At 43.2% G+C, this 21,942-nt stretch overlaps 1 protein-coding gene and 1 long non-coding RNA gene across 10 annotated transcripts in view; one reads left to right on the forward strand and one right to left on the reverse strand.

Annotated features, from left to right (window-relative positions):
• Positions 1-1,127: 1,127 nt before the first annotated feature.
• Positions 1,128-8,494, reverse strand: LOC122465181. Its single transcript, XR_006289827.1, has 2 exons — positions 8,147-8,494; positions 1,128-1,575 (listed from the first exon to the last, which is right to left on the reverse strand). It is a non-coding gene; the product is annotated as an uncharacterized LOC122465181 (long non-coding RNA).
• Positions 8,495-8,559: 65 nt separating this feature from the next.
• Positions 8,560-21,942, forward strand: part of RAB3GAP2 (RAB3 GTPase activating non-catalytic protein subunit 2) — a 73,531-nt gene continuing 60,148 nt past the window's right edge. For 3 of the 9 annotated variants that reach the window (XM_037895694.1, XM_037895698.1, XM_037895695.1), the window contains exons 1-2: positions 8,660-8,857; positions 10,705-10,839. In XM_037895694.1, coding sequence (XP_037751622.1) covers positions 8,671-8,857; positions 10,705-10,839 — 322 coding nt within the window. In that variant the 5' untranslated portion in view covers positions 8,660-8,670. Of the gene's footprint in view, positions 8,858-10,704; positions 10,840-21,942 lie in introns of all 9 variants that reach the window. The other 6 variants (XM_037895696.1, XM_037895697.1, XM_037895699.2 and 3 more) reach the window with 4 other exon arrangements.

Below are 21,942 nucleotides of genomic sequence, written 5' to 3' on the forward strand. Positions count from 1 at the left end.
TATTCCCTATTCTTGTCATAGTCTGGTGTGCAATTCAGACTAGTGAGGGGCTGTGCCACCACCCATCCTGCAACCTTGGGTGCCTTACAACACTTTGCTGCTGCAGTTCCCAAGTTGGGCCGCTCACAAACAGCATACAGGTCACACGCTGAGTGTCTGTGTACAGCTACGGCTTGCCAGCAACACACCAGCCACATTCTGGCTTCCAGCAGCCTTGGTTACCACTTGCAGGGTGACCCCAATACACTCAGAGTCCTAAATTTTCCCAGAAATGTGTGTCCTGCATGTGCAGCCCTCTCCTGGACAGTTCAGATATTAGAGGTCTGTTGCCCTTGTAAGGGGTCAATAGTCAACAGTTTGCTACTTTAATTGGACTTACCCAAACAGTTCAGTTTAAACACAACACTGGATTAGTTCTGATTGAAAATAAAACAAGTTTATTTAATTACAACCAGAGAGATTTTAAGTGAGTACAAATATAAGGTATTAAAGTCAGAAATGGTTACACCAGAAAGATAAAATGCTTTCTAGTAACTAAAACTTAACAAACTAGACTTGGTTCAATGGTAAAATGCTTACCACATGTTCCGAGCAACATTGCTGACCAAATTCTCAAGTCAGGATGCTCCCAGCAAGTCAAAGGGCTAGTTTCTTTGTCTTCTTAAGTGGAAGAGAGAGAGACAGATAGGACAGGAGACCCTGGAATGTTTTTGCCGCTCACTTTTATCATCCAGTCACCCTTTGAAATTGTACAACTTTTTAAATTGTACTTAGTGTATAGTATACAGAGCAGTATAAACAAGTCATTGTCTCTATTAAATTTTAGTTTGTACGGACTTTGCTAGTGCTTTTTATGTAGCCTTTTTACTAGGCAAATATCTAGATGAGTTGATGTACCCCCTGGAAGATCTCTGTGTACCCCCAGGAGCATATGTACCCCTGGTTGAGAACCTCTGTTATAGTGGAAACTGCAAGCTATAGAAGTGGAAAGATGAAAGTTAAATTTTGGCTTGGTACTCCTCTCAGCATAGATAAGTCATCACTTATTCCTTCTTCTCCCTGTTAATGCTTCCATACAAAATAAAATAAGGTAAAAAATTAGTAGTTAGATGACTCCAGTTTTGTAGAAAGTTTAGATACTCATCTAGTCTGACTTCTCATAATTAAGGGGCTCCACTGCTTAAAAATAGCAATTATCATGGATTCTCAGAAGGCCCTAAACATCATCCCTGAGACCCGAAACTAAATGCTTCTGCTTTTAAACTGCATATGAAAAAAAAAAAGCAAGTCTCTGAAGTTTATTTTGGCTCTGATACGGTGAGATATTTGTGCAGAGGAAAGTTGTCCTATGGGAGACAGCTTTTGTCCGTCCACATGAGAAGCTTATACCAAAAAAGCTCAACACTCTGGATATTTTTTCTTGTTGTGGATGGCTTTCTATCTACAGCCAGTCCAGCCAACACAGCTCTATAAGAAGTATGAAGGGAATCTTGTGATCATCCCAGACATTGCTCTTCCTGCGATACCTGCTGATATCATCATCCAAGCTCCAGTGGAAGATGACTGGATTGAACTCTTTTTTTAGAGCTTGACAGTGTCAGCTGTTAAGTTGATGGACAAGACTGGGGCCGCTTGGCTCTTTATTAGAGCAAGAGGACTCTTCTAAGAAATGTAGTAATAAAAGAATAAGTATTTTCACACGCAGATTTCATATCATTTCAAAAAGGTGGGTAAACATTCTTATTCCCCTTTAACAAATGGGAAAACTGAGGCATAGATGTTATGGGACTTGCCCAAGGTAATATGATACTTCAATTGCAGACTCAGATACAGAACCTACCATGTGTCCCATCTCCTAGATCATGCTAAATCCTGACTATACCATGGATGCCAAAACTGAGAGTAGGACAAATTATATTTGAAATTTAAACATAAAAAGTTTGAGCCACCACTCAATTTTTCAGTATACATACATCCAAGGGGAGATGCTCCAATGTACACACTTACTATTACCCTTAGAGAGAGATATAATATGTTAACAAAACACCTGATGAAGACTAAAAAGAACCTGCTGTTTGATATAAGAAATTCTCTCCCTCCCCAGGAAATTAGAATTATAAATATAACCCTCATGGGTTAGATGGATCTGGCTCAATCCTGCAAAAACAGTCCTGTTACAATAGCCACTGCAGCCCCTGGCTACTGACCCATGTCATGTGACAGGGTATAACATTTAGTAACTCTGATCCATGTCAGATGACTGGGGTCAGAAAATAGAGACTTATCTCTTAATAGCCCTCCTGTGCATTACATCTTTATTACATTTACTTGTGAACAGTGGTTCAAACTCTGAATGGCTTTTCAGTTTGACAATATTTGCGTCACTATTCATAAACATTTGCACAACCAAGATTTTGTATATAAAAATGTTTAGGGTATAATTTCCCAAATGCTGGAAAGCTAAACTCCCCCTTCAGGAAGATGAAACCTGATATGGTGTTACAGGCCTACCCATCTTAATACCTTTTCAGTGCCCCTCTCCGATGAGTGCTTCATACTCACTCCTCCATGCACACTCCACACTTTGATAAATGCTTACTTAGTGAATGGTTATTGTGCATCCTTTGGCCACATTTGCAAATGAACATGGGTACTGTGTGTGATCAAGAGTATTCATTATTGTCATTCGCTAGTCATCATTTATTTTCTTCGTTAAAAGGATTTAGTCATCCAACCAGAAAGCAGAAGCACTACTATGTGAATGAGGTGACCAATCACACACCATAAATACATATAGCTGCAGTGAACAGTTTGTGAACAACACGTAAGGCTGAAAATTGTTCATCCAACCTACTCTGCAAGTACTTAGGAATAATGAATACATTATTTGCAAAGATCAGGACAGGCTCATGAATGATTTGCTCATGAATGGAAAAAAACTGGGCCAAATTCATTGGATAATGTATTTACAATGAATGATTCAACCAGCTCTACATAGATATCTGCCATGCTGACATAGGTTAAGTATCTCACCCAGATGTATCAATGCTGACTCCCCCAGAAGGCAGCCTGAACTCATCCTCAGAGACAGCTGAATTTGCTTTATTGACATTCAGATTTTCTCTGACAAAGATCATGAACAGCAGGCATCCTTTTCCCCATGATGTTTATATCTCCTGATCATATCCCTGATAGTTCTCTCAGATCTGTGATATCAAAGTCTTACTCTAATGAACACAGACATCGAAAAGGTGCATTTCAAAGACAGCAAGTGAATATTTTTACCTGCTTGATGGCACCTTAGCGAGCTAGTAACAGCACAGCATCTTGGGATGTGTCAAAGCTGCTCTTAATGAGGGTATACAAGACAGAAAATATGAGCAAAACTTTTAAACATCTCTCAGTAGGAGAATACCAAGACAGATGTGGTGAAAACTCACCTACTACTACAGAGATAAATCTTTAAATTATTAAACAGGATTGTTTATAGGTCTTCTGTTATGGACACTGCTAACAAAGTGGTGGGGAAAAGGTGCCCCCAACCCCAAACAGCAATGGATCAGTCAACAGACCCTAGACATGATAGAAAAATGATGTGGCTCACTTAAATGGGAACAACCAAGAATACCTATGCCTCATTGTTTTGCAGAACATAGCTTTAAAGCAGGACAGTGACATGTTTTGGGGAAATAAGGCTCAACTGTTCATGTTTTGCTTTATCCCCAGATGTCCAGAAAAAGATTCTTAGGGTAAAATCCTGGCCCCACTGAAGTCAGTTGGAAAACTCACACTGACTTCAATAGGGCCAGGATTTTACCACAGATTTTAAGGCCTGAAGGGACCATTATCACCACCTAGTCTGACTTTCTGCATAACATGGGACCACAGAATTTCACCAAGTAATTCTTGCATCAAGATTATAACTTCTGGTTGAATTAGCACATATAATTTAGAAAGACACCCAGTCTTGATTTAAATAATTTAAATGATGGAGACCCCAACACATCCCTATGTAAAAAAGGCAGAGAGGTTTTGCAGCATGTCTGAAAGATTAACAAATATGGAGTTTTGTAGATCAAGGAGGAGTGAGGAAAGTGTACTGAAGAGTCAAGGGTCTCCACAAAGAACCTGTTGCCATTTACTACCCCCTGGATCTTTCCAAATAATATGAATAGGAGGGAATTCACTCTAAGGTAGTTCTATTCACAGGGATAGATAATATCTTCCCCTCTTTTCAATATCTCCATGAGACCACTGGAAAAGATGGTGAGATGTCTTGGCTCAGCTGTCAACAATATGCTGATGACACTCAGCTACAGATCTCATTCATCATAAATGTAACCACTGCCACTACTAAAATGTCAGAATGCTTACAGATTAAGAGCTGCTGGCTCAAGCTGAACCCAGACAAGACTAAAGTGATCATGACTAGAAAGAGGAACTGCTTTGAAGAACTAGATGAAACACTGTCTCCACATTCTATTGAAAACATACAGCCCTCATTTGTCAGTGATGTGAAACCTCAAGGTGCTTTCTGACTCCTCAGTAAGCTTAGCTGACCAAGTAGCATCAGCATCTAAAAATGCATTCTTTGACTCCAGCTTGCTAGAAACATAGCCCCTTCTTCCCAGACAAGTGCTTGTAAGGTATCATTACAAAGCTTATAATCTACTGAGTGTGTACCTCCTATTTGTATGCATGTATCATTCTTGCATCTGAAGCTAGAAATATGAAGTGCAACTCTGAGGTCCTATTGTAATTATGCAAAGTGTGGGCCATTAATGGCAGTTTCTAAGCTTGACGGCTCCAATTGACTAGGACGGGGTGGCCAACCTGAGCCTGAGGAGCCAGAATTTACCAAAGTACATTGCCAAAGACCCAGAGTAATATGTCGGCAGCCCCCCTCATCAGCTCTGCTCCCCCAGCTCCCAGCGCCTCCCTATCCCTCCCAGCATCTCCTGATCAGCTGTTTCATGGCGTGCAGGAAGCTCTGGGGGGGTGGGGAGGAGGGCACGGCAGGCTCAAGGGAGAGGATGGGAAGGGGTGGAGTGGGGGCAGGGCCTGTGGCAGAGCCTGGGGTTGAGCAGTGAGCATCCCCTGGCACATTGGAAAGTTGGCCCCTGTAGCTCCAGCCCCAGAGTAGGTGCCTATACAAGGAGCCGCATATTAACTTCTGAAGAGCCGCATGTGGCTCCAGAGCCACAGGTTGGCCACCCCTGGACTAGGACAATTGGTTGTAACTGGTCTGTTTACTTGCAAACCTTCTTGGGTGCCTACGGGCCTGCCCTGGAAGAATGAAGGCTGGGGTCTCACAGGACATGTGACCATGTCACCTGGCAATGAAATCCATCTTAAAAGTGGTACTTTTCCATTTAGAAGGAGGGGTGGGGATCCAGAGAGACAAAAGAGTCCCACCTTGTGCGAAAGCTATAAAAGGGGGTGAAACAGAACAAAGAGGGTCCCAGTCATGAGAAAGCCCCTGCTTTTCACCTAAAACGCCTGCTGGAACTAACAAGGAATGTACCAGGGAAAAGGATTGGGCCCAGACTCGGAAGGAATCTTGTCTGTGAAAAACTTATTGGAACATCTCTGAGGGTGAGATTTTACCTGCAATCAGTTTCTTAATTTATTAGGCTTAAACTTGCATGTTTTTGCTTTATTTTGCTTGGTGACTTACTTTGTTCTGTATGTTATTACTTGAAACCACTTAGATCCTACTTTTTATATGCAATAAAATCACTTTTGTTAGTAAACCCAGAAGTGATTAATACCTGGGGGAGCAAACAGCTGTGCATATCTATCAATGTTATAGAGGGCAGACAATTTATGAGTTTCCCCTGTATAAGCTTTATACAGAGTAAAATGGATTTATTTGGGGTTTGGATCCCATTGGGAGCTGGGTGTCTGGGTGCTGGAGACAAGTAACCTGCTGAGCAGGTTTAAGCATGCAGCGTTGGGGTGGGGAGACCAGACATGGGTCTGTGTTGCAGCAGGCTAGCGTGTCTGGCTCAACAAGGCAGGGTTCTGGTGTCCCAAGCTCGCAGGGAAAAAGGGGTCAGAGGTAACTTCAGCACATCAAGTGGCAGTCCCAAGGGAGTCTCTGTGACCGAACCCATCACACCTTTTATGTACTTGAAAACTTTTTCATGTCTCCCCTCAGTCTTCTATTTTCCACACTAAACAAACTCAATTTTTTCAATCTTCCTTCATAGGTCATGTTTTCTAGACCTTTAATCATTTTTGTTGCTCTTCTCTGGACTTTCTCCAATTTGTCCATATGTTTCCTGAAATGTGGCACCCAGAACTGGACACAACACTCCAGTTGAGGCCTAATCAGTGTGGAGTAGAGCAGAAGAATTACTTCTCGTGTCTTGCTTACAATACTCCCGCTAATACATCCCAGAATGTTTGCTTTTTTTGCAACAGTGTTACGCTGTTGACTCATATTTAGCTTGTGATCCTCTATGACCCCCTTTCTACAGTGCTCCTTCCTAGGCAGTCATTTCCCATTTTGTATCTGTGTAACTGATTGTTCTTTCCTAAGTGGAGTACTTTGCATTTGTCCTTATTGAATTTCATCCTATTTACTTCAGACCATTTATCCAGTTTGTCCAGATCATTTTGAATTTTAATCCTATCCTCCAAAGCACTTGCAACCCCTCCCATCTTGGTATCATCCACTGCCTGTCACAGAGCAGCCCCACCTAGGAGCACCCTCTGCCAGCAGGCTGCAGCATGTCAAGAACACGTACCTCAATTTCCCTCCTGACCCCCCCACCCCCCAGAAACTGTCCAGCTGGTCCTTCTTAGTGAAAATGGCCCTGATGGGATTAGTTTATTACAGAAAAAAGCCCCATGCACACCAAGACCCAACACCGTAATCCATGCAAGTACAGCTCCAGCATCCCTCACCACACTCTGGCTCTCTAGCAGAGCTCTCTCTAGCCCTCTGGTTTCAGCTCTCCATCTCCAAGAGCCAATAGGCCTCTTCTGCTGCTGCTCTCATCCTTCAGCCTTCTCTAGACTTGGGATTTCACTGGCTCAGGAAGATCAGCAGACTAGCCCATCCACTGGCTTCCTGATAATTCTTTCCTCTTTCTCAGGAGCAGAAAGGCTCTCTCAAGCTTTCCCCAGACCCAGCCCCCACTTTCCTGACTCTCACCAAGGCTCTATCTCAGTGAGTCTTTCCTGACCTTAAAAAGAAAAGGAGTACTTGTGGCACCTTAGAGACTAACAAATTTATTTGAGCATAAGCTTTCGTGAGCTGAAGTGAGCTGTAGCTCATGAAAGCTTATGCTCAAATAAATTTGTTAGTCTCTAAGGTGCCACAAGTACTCCTTTTCTCGTTACAGTGTGTATGGTAACACCTATTGTTTCATGTTCTCTGTGTATATAAATCTCCCCACTGAATGCGTTTTCCACTGAATGCATCCGATGACGTGAGTTGTAGCTCATGAAAGGTTATGCTCACATAAATTTGTTAGTCTCTAAGGTGCCACAAGTACTCCTTTTCTTTTTGCGGATACAGACTAACACGGCTGCAACTCTGAAACCTTTCCTGACCATGTATTTTATAGCACCCTGGTGCTGCCCCACCCTCTTATTTGGTCAATCCAGGAGTACCAGTTTTGACACTGGGGCACTGGACCTGCTTCATTTACAAGGGCCAGCCATTCTGTGCCACTGCCCACCTCCTCCGTGATCCAGGCCACATTAGCCCGATCTTCAAGTCCTACTTCTTTCCAGTTAGCTTTAGATGCAAGTTTAAGGCCTCAGTCCTAATCATCAAGGTTCAAGGCCCAGCTACGATAAAGGAACCATGGAGACAGTTATGTTTCCCTGGGGCAACACAGACCATAAAGCACAGGGTGAAGAACCTGAGAGTTGAGGACAAAAAACATTTTCAGCTGAGGCTTCCCAGCTACTGAACTTACTTCCAGAGCAGCTTAGGACAACTCAGACCCTGACTGTACTTAAGAAATGCTGAAAAACCTTCCCCCCAAAAGTCTTTCCAGCACAAGGAGAAATGCCACTGACCGCCCTCCACCGCCCTGACCTCCACCTCACCAATGCCCCTCCCCCCCAGCAATACCTCTCCCTCCCAAAAATGCAAACAAAAACGTGGAAACCAACCCCCCTCCCCCACCCCCACCCACCGCAGCGCTCCTCTGCAAACAGCGAGAGGCTGGCGCAGGCAAACGCTCCACTGGGGATTTCGCCCTCGTGTGGGTGCGATCGACGCGGCGGGGCTCGGACCGCCGGTGCGCGGGGGGGACGAAGCCCGGCTCCGAGCGATCCCGTGACGGGGTAAAAACACACGCGCCGGGGGGGCTCAAACGCTTCAGTTCCCGGCGGGGGGCGGCGGCGGCAGAGCCCGGCCGGTGTCCGGCACCGAGCGGCGGCGGCAGCGGAACAGCTGCCGCCGCAGCGCCTGAGGACGGAGACGAAGGCAGCTAGGGGACACCGCGACGCCAGCGCCGAGGCGCAGCCCCAACGGTCTCCGACGAGCCCCCATGGCGGCGGGCAGTGACCCGTTACGGGGTCCCCCCGGTGGTGCTGCACGGGCCCTGCCGCCGCCAGCCCCTCTTAGGAAAGGACGGGGGCGGGGTCAACGCTGTCAACGCCACGGTGATCACGTGACGCGTCCCTCAGCCCGCCCCCTTCCAACGCATGCGCACAGCGCCGCCCTGCTCAGGCTGGTGGGCGAGGCGCCGAGCGTTTCCGGGCTGGGCGGTGGGCGCCGGCACCATGTCCTGCTCGCTGCTCCCCTTCTGCCACTTCCAGGACCTGGCGGCGGCTCGGGACTTCCTGTGCCCGCATCTCCGCCCGGGCGGCGCCGCGGCCGGCAGGGAGAGCGGTGAGTGGTCCCTGCCCGGCTCGGCCCCGCTCTGGCCGCCGCTTCCCTAGGCCCGCGGTGCGGGGCGACAGACCTTCCCCGTCCTCTGGGTCCCCTCGCCCAGGAGCCTGTCCCTGCCCCTAGCGCCCGGGCCCGCGCGTGGGGTGTTCACCTGTGCTGGGGGGCGGCCCCTGGCGTGGGGCAGGGTCCCTGCCTGTAGGGGCTGTGCCTGTCCCCCCCGTGACCTCCCATGTCAGGCGAGGATGTGTGCGCTGAAACCGGGGGAAGCTGTGGAGGGTTTGCCCCTCTGGGATTTTTTTAAAAATATATTTATAGTATAAAATTTTCCCTTTGCTTCATATTTAAACCGATTTAAAACCTTATGGCTTGTCCTTTCCCATGGAAAGCTGAAGGGAAAGGCACTCAGCGATGACCACAGTGAAGGAGCTGAATTGTACACGTCTACAGTGCGGTAGCAGTGCTTGGCTTAGCGTCACTACAGTTCCACAGCAAAGTGAAATACCGAGTGTCCTCTTAAAACACCACCATAATTTAATTGGTTTTAAACATACAGTGGAAAAGCAGAAACTGATGTTGGGAGAGGTGGTGTACTTCAGATAAAGACTTGAAGTCGGCCATTAGGCAATTAAGGTTGTTTGCTGTCCTTGCAAATATTTTTTCCGTTTGAACCACTGCTAAAGTTGTGCTTTAGATATCAGTTTATTTTTTAAGATTTCAAAAATACCATTTTGTACAGAATCCCATATACCTTCCAATTTACACTGAAAGAAATAAACATAACCAAATGTAAGAAGTTATAGTTTGGTACTGTGATAAAGTAAACTACTAAAAAAGAAAAGGAGTACTTGTGGCACCTTAGAGACTAACAAATGTATTTGAGCATAAGCTTTCGTGAGCTACAGCTCACTTCATCGGATGCATCCGATGAAGTGAGCTGTAGCTCACGAAAGCTTATGCTCAGATAAATTTGTTAGTCTCTAAGGTGCCACAAGTACTCCTTTTCTCATTACAGTGTGTATGGTAACACCCATTGTTTCATGTTCTCTGTGTATATAAATCTCCCCGCTGACTGCATTTTCCACTGAATGCATCCGATGAAGTGAGCTGTAGCTCAGGAAAGCTTATGCTCAAATAAATTTGTTAGTCTCTAAGGTGCCACAAGTACTCCTTTTCTTTTTGCGGATACAGACTAACACGGCTGCTACTCTGAAAAGTAAACTACTGTAATTCAAGCATTAACATCATTGCAAATTACAGCTCTTAGATGTTTCCCTGCTCCTTTCAAATTACTAAGACTTTCTTTCCAGAGAGCTTTAATTTCACATTCACCTAATTTCTAATTTAAATCCTGGTCCTGCAATTCTTTATGCATGGGTGGACTGCTATGCCCACACAGAGCCTTCAGTCGGGTTCTTAGTGATCACAACAGTCTCTTTACCTGCAACAAATTTTAATCTCAAAATCTTAACATTTAGAGCCTTGTCTATGCTGCCACTTTACATCGCTGCAACTTTCTCGCTTAGGGATGTGAAAAAGCACGCCTGGAGCGCTGCAAGTTTCAGCACTGTTAAAGTGGCAGTGTAGAGAGTGCACTAGCACTGGGAGCTACTCCTCTTGTGGGAGTGGGTTTTTTTTATAGCGCTGGGAGAGCGCTTTCCCATCGGTGCCATTAATAATGAAGACATGTCCTTTGTTTGTCTTTTGAGGAAGAGCTCCCATTAAAGTCAATGGGAGTTTCGTGCTTGGAGGATTTTCCTCACCTTTGGGAAAATGCCTTCAAGTAAGGTGACGTTTTAATTTGGTTGACTTCAGCTAAAAAATGTAACTTTATTACCCCATTATACTAGGTGCTTTACAATCAACTAAAAGATGGACCCTGCCCCAAACCGCTTACAGTCAAAGTAGAAGACAAGAGGCAACAGATGGCTACAGACAGACATGGGGGAATACAAGGAAACAACGAAGCAATATTGGTCAGCATGGTAGGCCGTGGTCTTAGTGCATCAGTGAACTCTTGTCAAGTTTTTTGTAATCATTCTGGCAAAGGAAAGTTTAAAGAAGGATGATGAGGTAGCTTTGCAGACGTTTGTGGGGTGCTCCTCTCAAGTATGAGGGGCAGCATGGGAGACAGCACATAGGTGCTTGTTTTAAAAATTAACAAGTGGTTGATGGAGGTTTGCCTCATTGGCCGATTGTGTTAGGAGTCAATATCTCACCAGTGAATAAGAAAAAGTATGATGAGTCCTTGAGAGCAGAGACAAGTAGCTTACATATGATGCACTAGAGAAGGGGCCAGTGGATGGATGTGAAGAAAGGGGTGGCATGGTCAAAGTGAGGGGCTAGAAAAATGATCTTTGTAACTTCATTATGAATGGATATGTATGAGGTAAGACTGCATTTGTTAGGGCTAGAGAAAAGGATTTTGCCATAATCAAGGTGGTGAAATCCTGGATGAGAGTTTGTGCTTTGTGGATGGATAAGAAAGATCTTATTTTAGAGATGTTATGCAGAAAGAATCTGCAAGACTTAAATCCAGCCTGCATGTAAGGACCTAGAGGGAGGTCTGAGTCAGAGATCATGCCCAGGGTATGGACCTGAGTGACAGGCAGGATGTTGGTATGGTCCATAGTGATTGAAAAAGGACGTGGGGGAGAAGGTGTATGTGGGGAAGATTAAGACCCCTGTTTTAGCCATGTTGAATCTGAGCTCATGGCTAAATATCCACAAGGAGATGTCAGAGAGAGAGACTGAGCCTTTAGTTTGCACAGGAGATAGCTCTGGAGTAGAGAGGTATATCTGTGAATTGTCAGTGTAGATGGTTTTTGAGTTTGTATTTGCAGATGAGTTTACCCAGAGGTAAGGTGTAGAGGAGGATGAAGAGTAGCCCTGTGGAATCTCCACAGAAAGTTGGAGGATTAGTGAGGAGCTAAATGAGCAATTAGAGAGCAGAGACATAGAATCCAAGAAAGGCCAAGATTTCAAGAAAAGGAGCATAGTTGACTGTGTTGAAGGTGGCTGACAGTCAAAGAGGATGAGGATGGAGTAGTGGTTCTGAGCTTTGGCTGTGAAGGGATCATTAGAGACTGATGAGAGTAGTTTCAATGGAGTGCAAAGGGTAGAAACTAGATTAAAGAGGGTCGAGAATGGAATTGGAGGAGAAGAATTTGAAACAGTGATTGTAAACAATGAGCTTAGAGATGAAAGCGAGAAGAAGGATGGGGGTGATAAAGACTGGGGCTTTTGAGAGACGAATGAATGCCCTTATTGTGAGGGGCAAGAGCCAGAGGATCAGCAGATTGTTGAAAACTATGGCTTGGCCAGTAGTTTTTAGTTTTGCTTTTTAAAGCTTTCGCTGAAAGCAGTTAAGGTGAGGGTGAGAGAGATTAAAGCTGAGGAGATTTGGAAAAAAAAGCTGGAAGCTTATATTTGTAACAGGAAAAACAATACTAAAATACAGAAATTGTGAAAGGGGTTTAAAGTACACTTTGTACTGGCATCACCAAACAGTGAGCTTTGTCCCACTACAATAATACTTTGTCACTAAACTGCTGTATCATAATTATTACAATAGATTTACTTTTGTGGTCTCTCAAATATCCTTTTACATAGAATAGATTTGATTACAAAAATTTGCTGTGGACTCTCACTATCAGGAAGATGAATTTAAAAGAGCTTTATTCAGCCAAGCTTCATGATATCACCCCTCAGCTGCTGCAGAACCTGGACTTGAAACACTTGTGCACTTCTTTTGCCCATAGTACTTGGCTTTACTCCTTGGGTTACATTTCCTGAACTACCATGAAAAATGTAGAGACATTCCATGTCAAGGGGCAGAACTATATGATCCAAATGTGAAAGAGGCATTCAGGAGCTGACTGATAAGAGTGTGTTATTTTCTAATTGTCAAAGATAGGCAACATACATCTCTTTATTTTTCTGTCTTTAAAAATTACTTACTAATAGAGATTAGAAAAAATATTTATCATTTTTCAAGTTTCTGTTGTACACCTGACAGCACTTCATATATAATCAGTTTCCATTAGATAGTCGGTTAGTTTCTTGTTTCTGTATGGGTTTATTAATGGCAGCTGCAAAGGAAAAAAAGACTTCATATATATATATTTGATTGTAAAACCACAAAAATTGACAGAAGGGCCCAGTGGAGCAGTGACTGAAATTATTTTTCTCAAAAAAACAACACCACTGTTTAAAATTGTTGTCCCTCTTCATTATGGTTGCCATCTGCTCTATTCTGCCTCTTATTGTGACTAACAGGCAATTTCTCCAACCATTGCCTTTTGCCTACATAATTTAGTTATGGATTAGAGTAACTTTTTTACTAGAGCAATTTGGGCAAAATCTTTTTGTATCTGGTCATGATGGACGATTAAGTAGTTGAGCTCCTGCCCATTAAGTTGTTTTCTCACTTCTCAGGGCAAGAGTATACTCTTTAGACTTGATTCTTCACTATTTTATACCTTGTGTGATTATTTATACTTGTGCAAAGAAAGTATAATTCCTCATTCACAATAGTTAACATAAGAATGGCCACACGGATTCAGACCAGTGGTCCATATAGCACAGTATACTGTCTTCCGATGGTGGCCAGTGCCAGATGTTTCAAAGGGAGTGAACAGAACAGGGCACTCAATCAAGTGATCCATCCCCTGTTATCCAGGCCTAGCTTCTACCAGGCAGAGGTTTAGGAACAGCCAGATCATGGAGCTATATCCCTGACCATCTTGGTTAATAGCCAGGTTCTTACCTAATTCTTTTTTTGAACCCAGTTATTCTTTTGGCCTTCACAATATCCCCTGGCAATGAGTTCCACAGGTTGACTGTGCATGGTGTGAAAAAGTACTTCCTTATGTTTGTTTTAAACCTTCTGCCTATTAATTTCATTTGGTGACCCCTCGTTTGTGTGTTGTGGGAAGGGGTAAGTAACACTTATTTACTCCCCACCATTCATTTATAGACCTCTATGATATCCCCTGTCATCTCTTTTCTAAGATGAACAGTCCCAGTCTTCGTAATCTCTCCTCAAATGGATGCTATTCCATACCCCTAATAATTTTCGTTGCCTTCTCTGTACTTTTTCCAGTTCTAATATACTTGTTTTGAGATGGGCAACCAGAACTGCATGCAGTGTTCAAGGACTGGGTATACAATGGATTTATATAGTGGCATTATGATATTATCTGTCGTCTTATCTATCCCTTTCCTAATGGTTCCTAATATTCTGTTAGCATTTCTGACTGCTGCTGCACACTGAAAAGAAGTTTTCAGAGAACTATCCACGGAGACTCTCCATGAGTGGAAACAGCTCATTTAGACCCCATCATTTTACTCATGGGTGAATTCTGCGCCACCGCACATGTGCAGAATTTATGTCCCCCGCAGATTTCTTTGCTTCCCTTCAGAAAAATGACTTTCTGACGGGGAAGCAAAGGAAAGCCACAAGCCTCACCAGCAGAATGTTTTCGATGCCTAGGGCAGCCGGCATAGAGGTAAATCACTGTGGGGTAGTGGGTGGTACTGGGGAAGACCCAGCTGGTGCCTCCTACCCTGTGCCTGGCTCAGCTGCTAGTCCTGGCTGGGCAGGGGAGGATGGGACTTCCTCTTCCCCCTACAAGGCATCCGGGTTGTGTCAGACCCACCCCGAGATTTCTCGCCTGGCTCTAGGAAGCTCTGCAAACTCCACACCCCCCTGTGCTTCCTGCACCCATTGCTCCTTAGGTGCAGTGGGAGGGATCACTGTACGGGGAGCTGCTCCCCCATCTGCCCAACACCTGTGAATCCAGAACCTTTCATACCCAGACCCTCCCATAGAGCCTCAACCCCCCACAACGAAAACCTCCCCCCGATGAGCCTCACTCCCCCTGCACCTGGACCACCCCGACGAGTCACCCGCACCCAGATCCCCATCCTATTGAGCCCCAGTCAGCTGCACCTGGATCCCCACCCCACTTAGCCCTACTCCACCAACATCTGGACCCCGCACTGAGCCCTCCACACCCAGCCCCCCCGCCAAGCTCTATCCACCACACCCAGGACCTGCCACACACACACACTGTGCCCCCGCTGAGCTTCAACCACCTTCACCTGGACCCCCCTGCAGAGTCCCATTGCCATTGCACCCAGAACCCCTCTAGCACCCTGCACCTGGATCCCCCACTGAGCCGCCCACACTCAGATTGCCCCAAACAGAACCCTCTGAACCCACATCTGGATCCCCCTCCCACGAAGCCCCTCCACACTTGGGTCCTGCCTTGCTGAGCCTGGCACAGAGGGGCAGGGCCCTGGGGTGTTTCTGGGGCAGATCCAGTCCTTGTGCTGTCAGGGTTGGGTGCAGCCTCACCACTGAGTCTGTGTCAGGGTGGAGCTGCACAGTGATCTCCCACCTCTGTGCAGCCAGTGGCCTGTGCTCCCCAATGCCATGCTGGAGCCTCCACATTTATTTCACAAATAAAGTTTGCAGAATTTTAAAATATTGTGCACAGAATTTTTATTTTTTTTGGTGCAGAATGTCCTCAGGAGTATTATATGTATAGTTGGTATTGTGTTTTCCAATGTACATTGCTTTGCATTTATCAACATTGAATTTCATCTGACATTTTGGTGCCCAGTCACCCAGTTTTCTGAGATCCCTTTGTAACTCTTTGCAGTCAGATTTGGATTTAACTATCGGGAGTAATTTTGTATCATCTGCAAATTTTGCCACCTCACTGTTTACCCCTTTTCTGTATTCATTTATGAATATGTTGACCTGGACTGGTCCCAATACAGATCCTTGGGGGACATCACTATTTACATATCTCCATTCCATTTATTCCTTCCCTTTGTTTCCTGTCTTTTAATCAATTACTCATTGGTGAGAAGACCTGGCCTCTTATCCCATGACTGCTTACTTTGACAAGGTCCCTCACCAAAGGCTCTTAAGCAAAGGCTTTCTAAAAGTCCAGGTACATTATATCCACTGGATCCCCTTTGTTCACATGTTTGTTGACCACATCAAAGAATTCTAATAGATTGGCGAGGCATGATTTCCCTTTACAAAAGCCATGTTGACTCTTTCCCAACATATCATGTTCATCTATGAGTCTGATAATTCTGCCCTTTACTCTCATTTCAGTCAATTTGACTGGTGCTGAAGTTAGGCTTACCGGCCTGCAATTGCCAGGATCACATATGGAGTCTTTTTTAAAATTTGGTGTCTTGTTACCTATCCTCCAGCATCTGGTACAGAGCCTGATGTAATCAAGCAGTTACAAACCACAGTTGGTAGTTCTGCATTTTCATATTTGAGTTCCTTCAGAACTCTTGGGTGAATACCATCTGGTCCTGGTGACTTATTACTGTTTAATGTATCCGTTTGTTCCAAAGCCTCCTTTACTGACACCTCAATCTGGGACAGTTCCTCAGATTTGTCACCTAAAAAGAATGGCTCAGGTGTTGGATTCTTCCTCACAGCCTCTGCAGTGAAGACTAACACACAGAATTAATTTAGCTTCACCGCAATGACCTTGTCTCCTTTGAGTGCTCCTTCAAGACCTCGATTGTCCAGTGGCTCCACTGATCGTTTGGCAGGCTTCCTGCTTCTGATGTACTTAAATATTTTGCTGTTCTTTTTTTTGTCTTTTGCTAGTTCTTCAAATTTGTTTTGGCCTACCTAATTATACTTTTACCCTTGAGTTGCCAGAGTTTATGCTCCTTTCTATTTTCCTCAGTAGGATTTGATTTCCAGTTCTTAAAGGATGTCTTTTTGACTCTAACCACCTCTTTTACTCTGTTTAGCCATGTTGGCAATTTTTTGGTCCTCTTACTGTTTTTGGGGTATACATTTAGTTTGAGCCTCTATTATGGTGTTTTTTAAATAGTTGCTGTACATCTTGCAGGCATTTTACTGTTGTGATTAATTTAATTTCCATTTAACTACTTTCCTCATTTTGTGTAGTCCCGCTTTTGGAAGTTAGATGCTATTGTTGTGGGTTTTTTTGGTATTTTCCCCCCTACATTTAATTACATTATGGTCGCTGTTACTCAGTGGTTCAGCTATAACATTATGGTCTTTATCACCGAGTGGTTCAGCTATAGTGTTATATCCTCATTTTGCAAATCATAAATAACTGCACAAGTTGCTGTGCAGTGAAAAGTCAGGTCCATTATGATTAGAGCCTAATTTCTTGAAGATTTATGCATAGTGTAGTCTGACATTGTTTCTCAATTGTAATAAGTTATACGTCGTATTCAAGGTATTCTGTTTGGCACCTGCATCTCAGCAGATTTATGTATAAAAATGCTTACTGCACTCTTGAGGTGGTGGTATCCACCGAAGAAGTATAACTCAAAAGATGCGCGGGTAGTCCAACTAATGTTTCTTGGATTGGTATGTGTATTCGTTGACCCTGCAGGCCAGGTTAGGATGGCATAAATGTAGATGAATAAAAGTGCCTACATAGATAATTTTGGGGTGAATTGCACATAGGAATATAAACTAGGTATGCTGGAACAGCTGTGCTTGGCTTCTACATCTTTGGCAAAGGGGAGATGTTATTACAAATGCTTCATGGAGATGGTTTATCTTTTAATTTAAAAAAAAAAAAGCCTTATCTGACAGCAGAAAATAATGCGACTTTCCACGTACTGTTGCTTCTCCAAGACTCTGCGTTATGTCTAAATTTCTACCTAATAAACTGAAAGGTTAAGCTGTGGGTTTCTTTGAGCAATTATTTTGAATTGGAGCCCATAGATACTGTAGTCATTGCTTGTCTCTCTCTCTTGGACTAATGCTATGATTTAGAGAAAACGTTGAATTGATATAGATGATTCTGGGAAATGCTTTCCTCCTGTTTCCAAAACTTTCTTGGAGTGGGGGAATGTGGGAAAAAGCTGACAGCTGATGGTCTGGTGAATTAAGAGGAGGCACTGCTCCACCAGGAGCTTATAAAATACAGCTTTTCATTCTTTCCTCCATTATCCCTTTTCCCCCTTATCTCTGGTAGGGTTATTTTTGTGCAAAATGGCAATGTTTAAAAAAGGGCATGAGTAAAGGGGCGTAGAAAAGACCTTTCTTTGCCACGCCTTAGATTCAGAAAAGTGCTCAAGCATGTGCTTAAGTCAAATTCTTCTTAAAATTAAACATATACTTAAGCACTTTTAAGTCAGTGACTCCACACGTGAAGTGAAGGTTTGATCTCTATTGCTAAACCTTCAGGACTCACCAGGCCTTCAATCAAATGTGCACTTTAGATATGTACAAAAGAAAAGAAAGGCAAAATATCCCATGAGGAGGAAGGGAATGATCCAAATGGTGTAATTCTTTCTGGAGGCCTGAGAAAACTGCCAGCAGAGGAAGAAGCAAGAGAAAAAAGACAGAAATAAGAGATCCGGAAACTAAGATTCTATTATTTAACCACAGAGTCCAGCACTTACTTATACATAGAGTACAGTATATTTTAAAACAGTGACAATTTGTTAAGGTTCTCAAGCTTACTTTCATTTTAGAAAAGTGAAACCTATGCAGGATCCTAGGAATATACACCTCTACCCCTGATATAACGTGACTTGATATAACACGAATTCAGATATAATGTGGTAAAGCAGCACTCTGGGGGGCGGGGCTGCGCTCTCCCGCGGATCAGCGTGTCAGCATGTCTGGCTCCGACATGCTGCTCTGAGTGGCATGTTAAGGGTGCCGGGCCGGGGCCAAGGGGTTGGATAAGGGGCAGAGGGTCTTGGGGGGCGGTCAGGGGACAGGGAGCAGGGGGTGTTGGATGGTTCGGAGGTTCTGGGGGCGGGGTGGTCAGGGGGCGGGAAACAGGGGTGTTGGATAGGGCCTGTCAGGGGGCAGGGGTGTGGATAGGGGTCGGGACAGTCAGGGGACAGGGAGCAGGGGGGTTTGGATGGGTCAGGGGTTCTGAGGGGTCAGTTGGGGGCGGGAAGTGACTATTAATAATGGAAATGCTCGAGGCCAAAGCAAGTTTGATATAACACAGTTTCACCTATTACGCGGTAAGTTTTTTTGGCTCCTGAGGACCGCGTTATATCGGGGTAGAGGTGTACTATGTAATATGTACATACACAAATGCAAAAAAAAAAACCCCAAAAAACAAAAACACCAGACTCTTTAACAGTACGTTGCAAAATAAATAATAATTTTGGTTGTCAACCCAAATGTATGAAATTATTCAAGGCATAGGAAGCTATGTATTGCATTGAATATAGCCTTCTTTATTGTGAATTTTGGGGCCTACACAGATTAATGCTATCACTTTCTTGTAAATATTCAGGTAGCCTGATATCCAAAAAGATGCACATCTGCAATGGAAAAATTCTTTAGCTCATCTGGATGTTTTGCTTGCTAACTGGTAGGCTGGCTATTGATATTCTTAATGAGTCATGGAGCTGGGTGGCTGCTGCCCATTTTGCAAAAATCTTTACTCCGATTCCCAAGTTTGTGTCTTTCTTTCATACATCTGAAACCCTTTCCTATTCTCTCTTTCATCGCAGTCCTTAACCAGCAGACAAAATTACTCGCTGTTATGGCATTTAAGGTATGAATATACCTAGTCGACAATCACATTTTGAAGCAGTGTGAGACAAATTCTATGTAGCAACACCATCTTGCAATCCTTTTTTCCTAAAACTTACCACACCAGGATGTCTGCCAAGAAAGTACTATAAAAATCTAGAAACTCTCCTACTGTTTACTAACTTAAAATTATGGGGTTCCTGTGTGGCGCTTTCTTTTACTTGTTTGTTCCATTTCCTCTCTTTACATTTATTTTTTTTGTTCCATTGTTTGCACCCTTCTGTTCTGATTCTCTTTATTTGAAATCATGCTATTTCTTGGCTCCCTCTCCTTCCACACTAGAACTGGAGTAGCTATGCCTTTTCCCATGTTTGTCTCTTCCCAATTTTTCCCTCACCCATTATGCTGTAGATTGGGAAAGCTGTGTGTAGCAACAGCAAATGCATTAGACCGGTCTTTATGTGTGCATGGGAAGACCTCATGAATGTGAACCAATACAGTGTTTTATTTGCAATAAAAAGGGATAGAAATTTAAAGTTTATATTCTGCAGTATTTGTTGGCTTATAAGTATGACGCTCCCAGGCTAAAGTTAACACTAATAATGAAACATAAATCCTTTCTAGACCTTGAGCATAGTGGTATTTAATTGGTTTTGAAAACTGCTGTGTATCATTTAACAAGTGTATGTATATTGGGAATAGCTATTTGTACTCTATTTAATCTGACAGCTAGCAGTGGTGATGTGGGATTGTGTTGGCTTGATCAGAAAATAATAGCTGCAATCATTGTCTTCTTTATACAACACAATATGAATCCAATAAATTTTTCATTTATGTGCAATTGTATATTATAAACTATCGTATAATGTGATAAAATGAGCCAGATATTGGTCACGGTAATAAAATCTGTGTTAAGAAATGTCATATAATTAACTGCAGAATTGAAGGATTAATATACAGCAGAATAAATGGCAGCTAAGTGTGTGTGTGTGTGTACATATACATACACACGCATGTATTTTTTTCCCCCTTTAATATTTTCTACAAAGATTGGAACCATCTAGCTATATTTTATCTTAAAGTCTCCTTCATCTGATTGCTCCTGTTTTTGTTATTATTTTGGGTAATTTTAGGTGTTACAAGTAAGTGGAGGAGATTTGAGAGGGATTTTTTTTTTGTGCATTTTGACACCACTTAGTAAACTAGCCAGTTCAATTGATTACTTCCCCCCCACATTTTTATGTGGGTGTTTCTCTCCTCTGCTGCTGTGTGAAACATTTTTTTTTTTTTAAAGTAACAGTATATGACTGTGAACTCCAAAATTTAGCAGAGTTTCAGAGGAAGATGTATCTGAAACTATTAACTGATTTGTTTTGTTTTTTTGGGCTGTTGAAGTTGGTGTCCTTTAAAGTGAGATTGGAGAAGTTTCTTCTGTTTAAGTTTCCTAAGTTTGTTTGCTACTAGTAAACTCTGTTCAGTTGCATTAGATATGGAGATCTGGAGTGATACAGAAAATAGGAGAAAGCAAATATCGTATTGGCCATAAAAAAGAAAAAGTGATTTTGGCAATTGCTATCTCGTAGACCTAGCATCAGTCCCTACTAAAATGTGTATGGAATCTGTTAGAACCCAGAGGATAATGTAGCCAATGATTTTAGCTTAGTATCCATTTATTGTGTGATGTTATGATTAATCAATATACCATCTATTCATTGTATGTTAATTAGAATTGATTTGTAGAGTTATAAAAGTGTAAGATTGATCAGTATTTAGGGGAACCAAGTAGTAGACATGAGTAAGACAAGCTGAAACGTAAGAAACTGTGGGCTGAGGCCTGCAAGACTTTAGCTCAGCTATTTTAGGCCTTGGAGACAAGAAATGATGGTGTAAGTCAGTGACCGAGAAATAACCCAAAAGATTTTGGAAAAAGAGATACCAACTGGTAATAGTGCGAAAGTGTAGCTCCGAAAATTAAATTTAAATTATAAAAAGCTGTAACAACAAATAATGTCTCCAACATATGCCTTAACCATAAGATAAAGGTGTCAGAGTAGCAGCCGAGTTTGTCTGTATCCGCAAAAAGAAAAGGAGTACTTGTGGCACCTTAGAGACTACCAAATTTATTTGAGCATAAGCCACTTCATTAGATGCAAGCAGTGGAAAAACTGCATGCATCCGATGAAGTGAGCTATAGCTCACAAAGGCTTATGCTCAAATAAATTTGTTAGTCTCTAAGGTGTCACAAGTACTCCTTTTCTTTTTGAAGATAAAGGTGGTACATCAATGTTAATGAGAACCTACACAGCCTATAGAATTCGGGGTCCCTTGTGTTTCTAGGGGACACAGACCAATAAGAAAGAGAGGGTTGACACTTTCATGTACTTACGCATAATGTAGGTATAGACAGAATCACAATATTAAAAATGGTTGCTCAGAGCAGGAAAATTGATCTTCCTATGGGAAACTCCAGCTGGGACCACTCCCATATTGATGATCAATCTATGAGAGGGCCAACAGACTCTTAACGCCATCTAGGACTATGTCAGTATGTCTG

Source organism: Chelonia mydas, chromosome 3 (assembly GCF_015237465.2).
Source record: "Chelonia mydas isolate rCheMyd1 chromosome 3, rCheMyd1.pri.v2, whole genome shotgun sequence".
NCBI classification, from domain to species: domain Eukaryota; kingdom Metazoa; phylum Chordata; order Testudines; family Cheloniidae; genus Chelonia; species Chelonia mydas.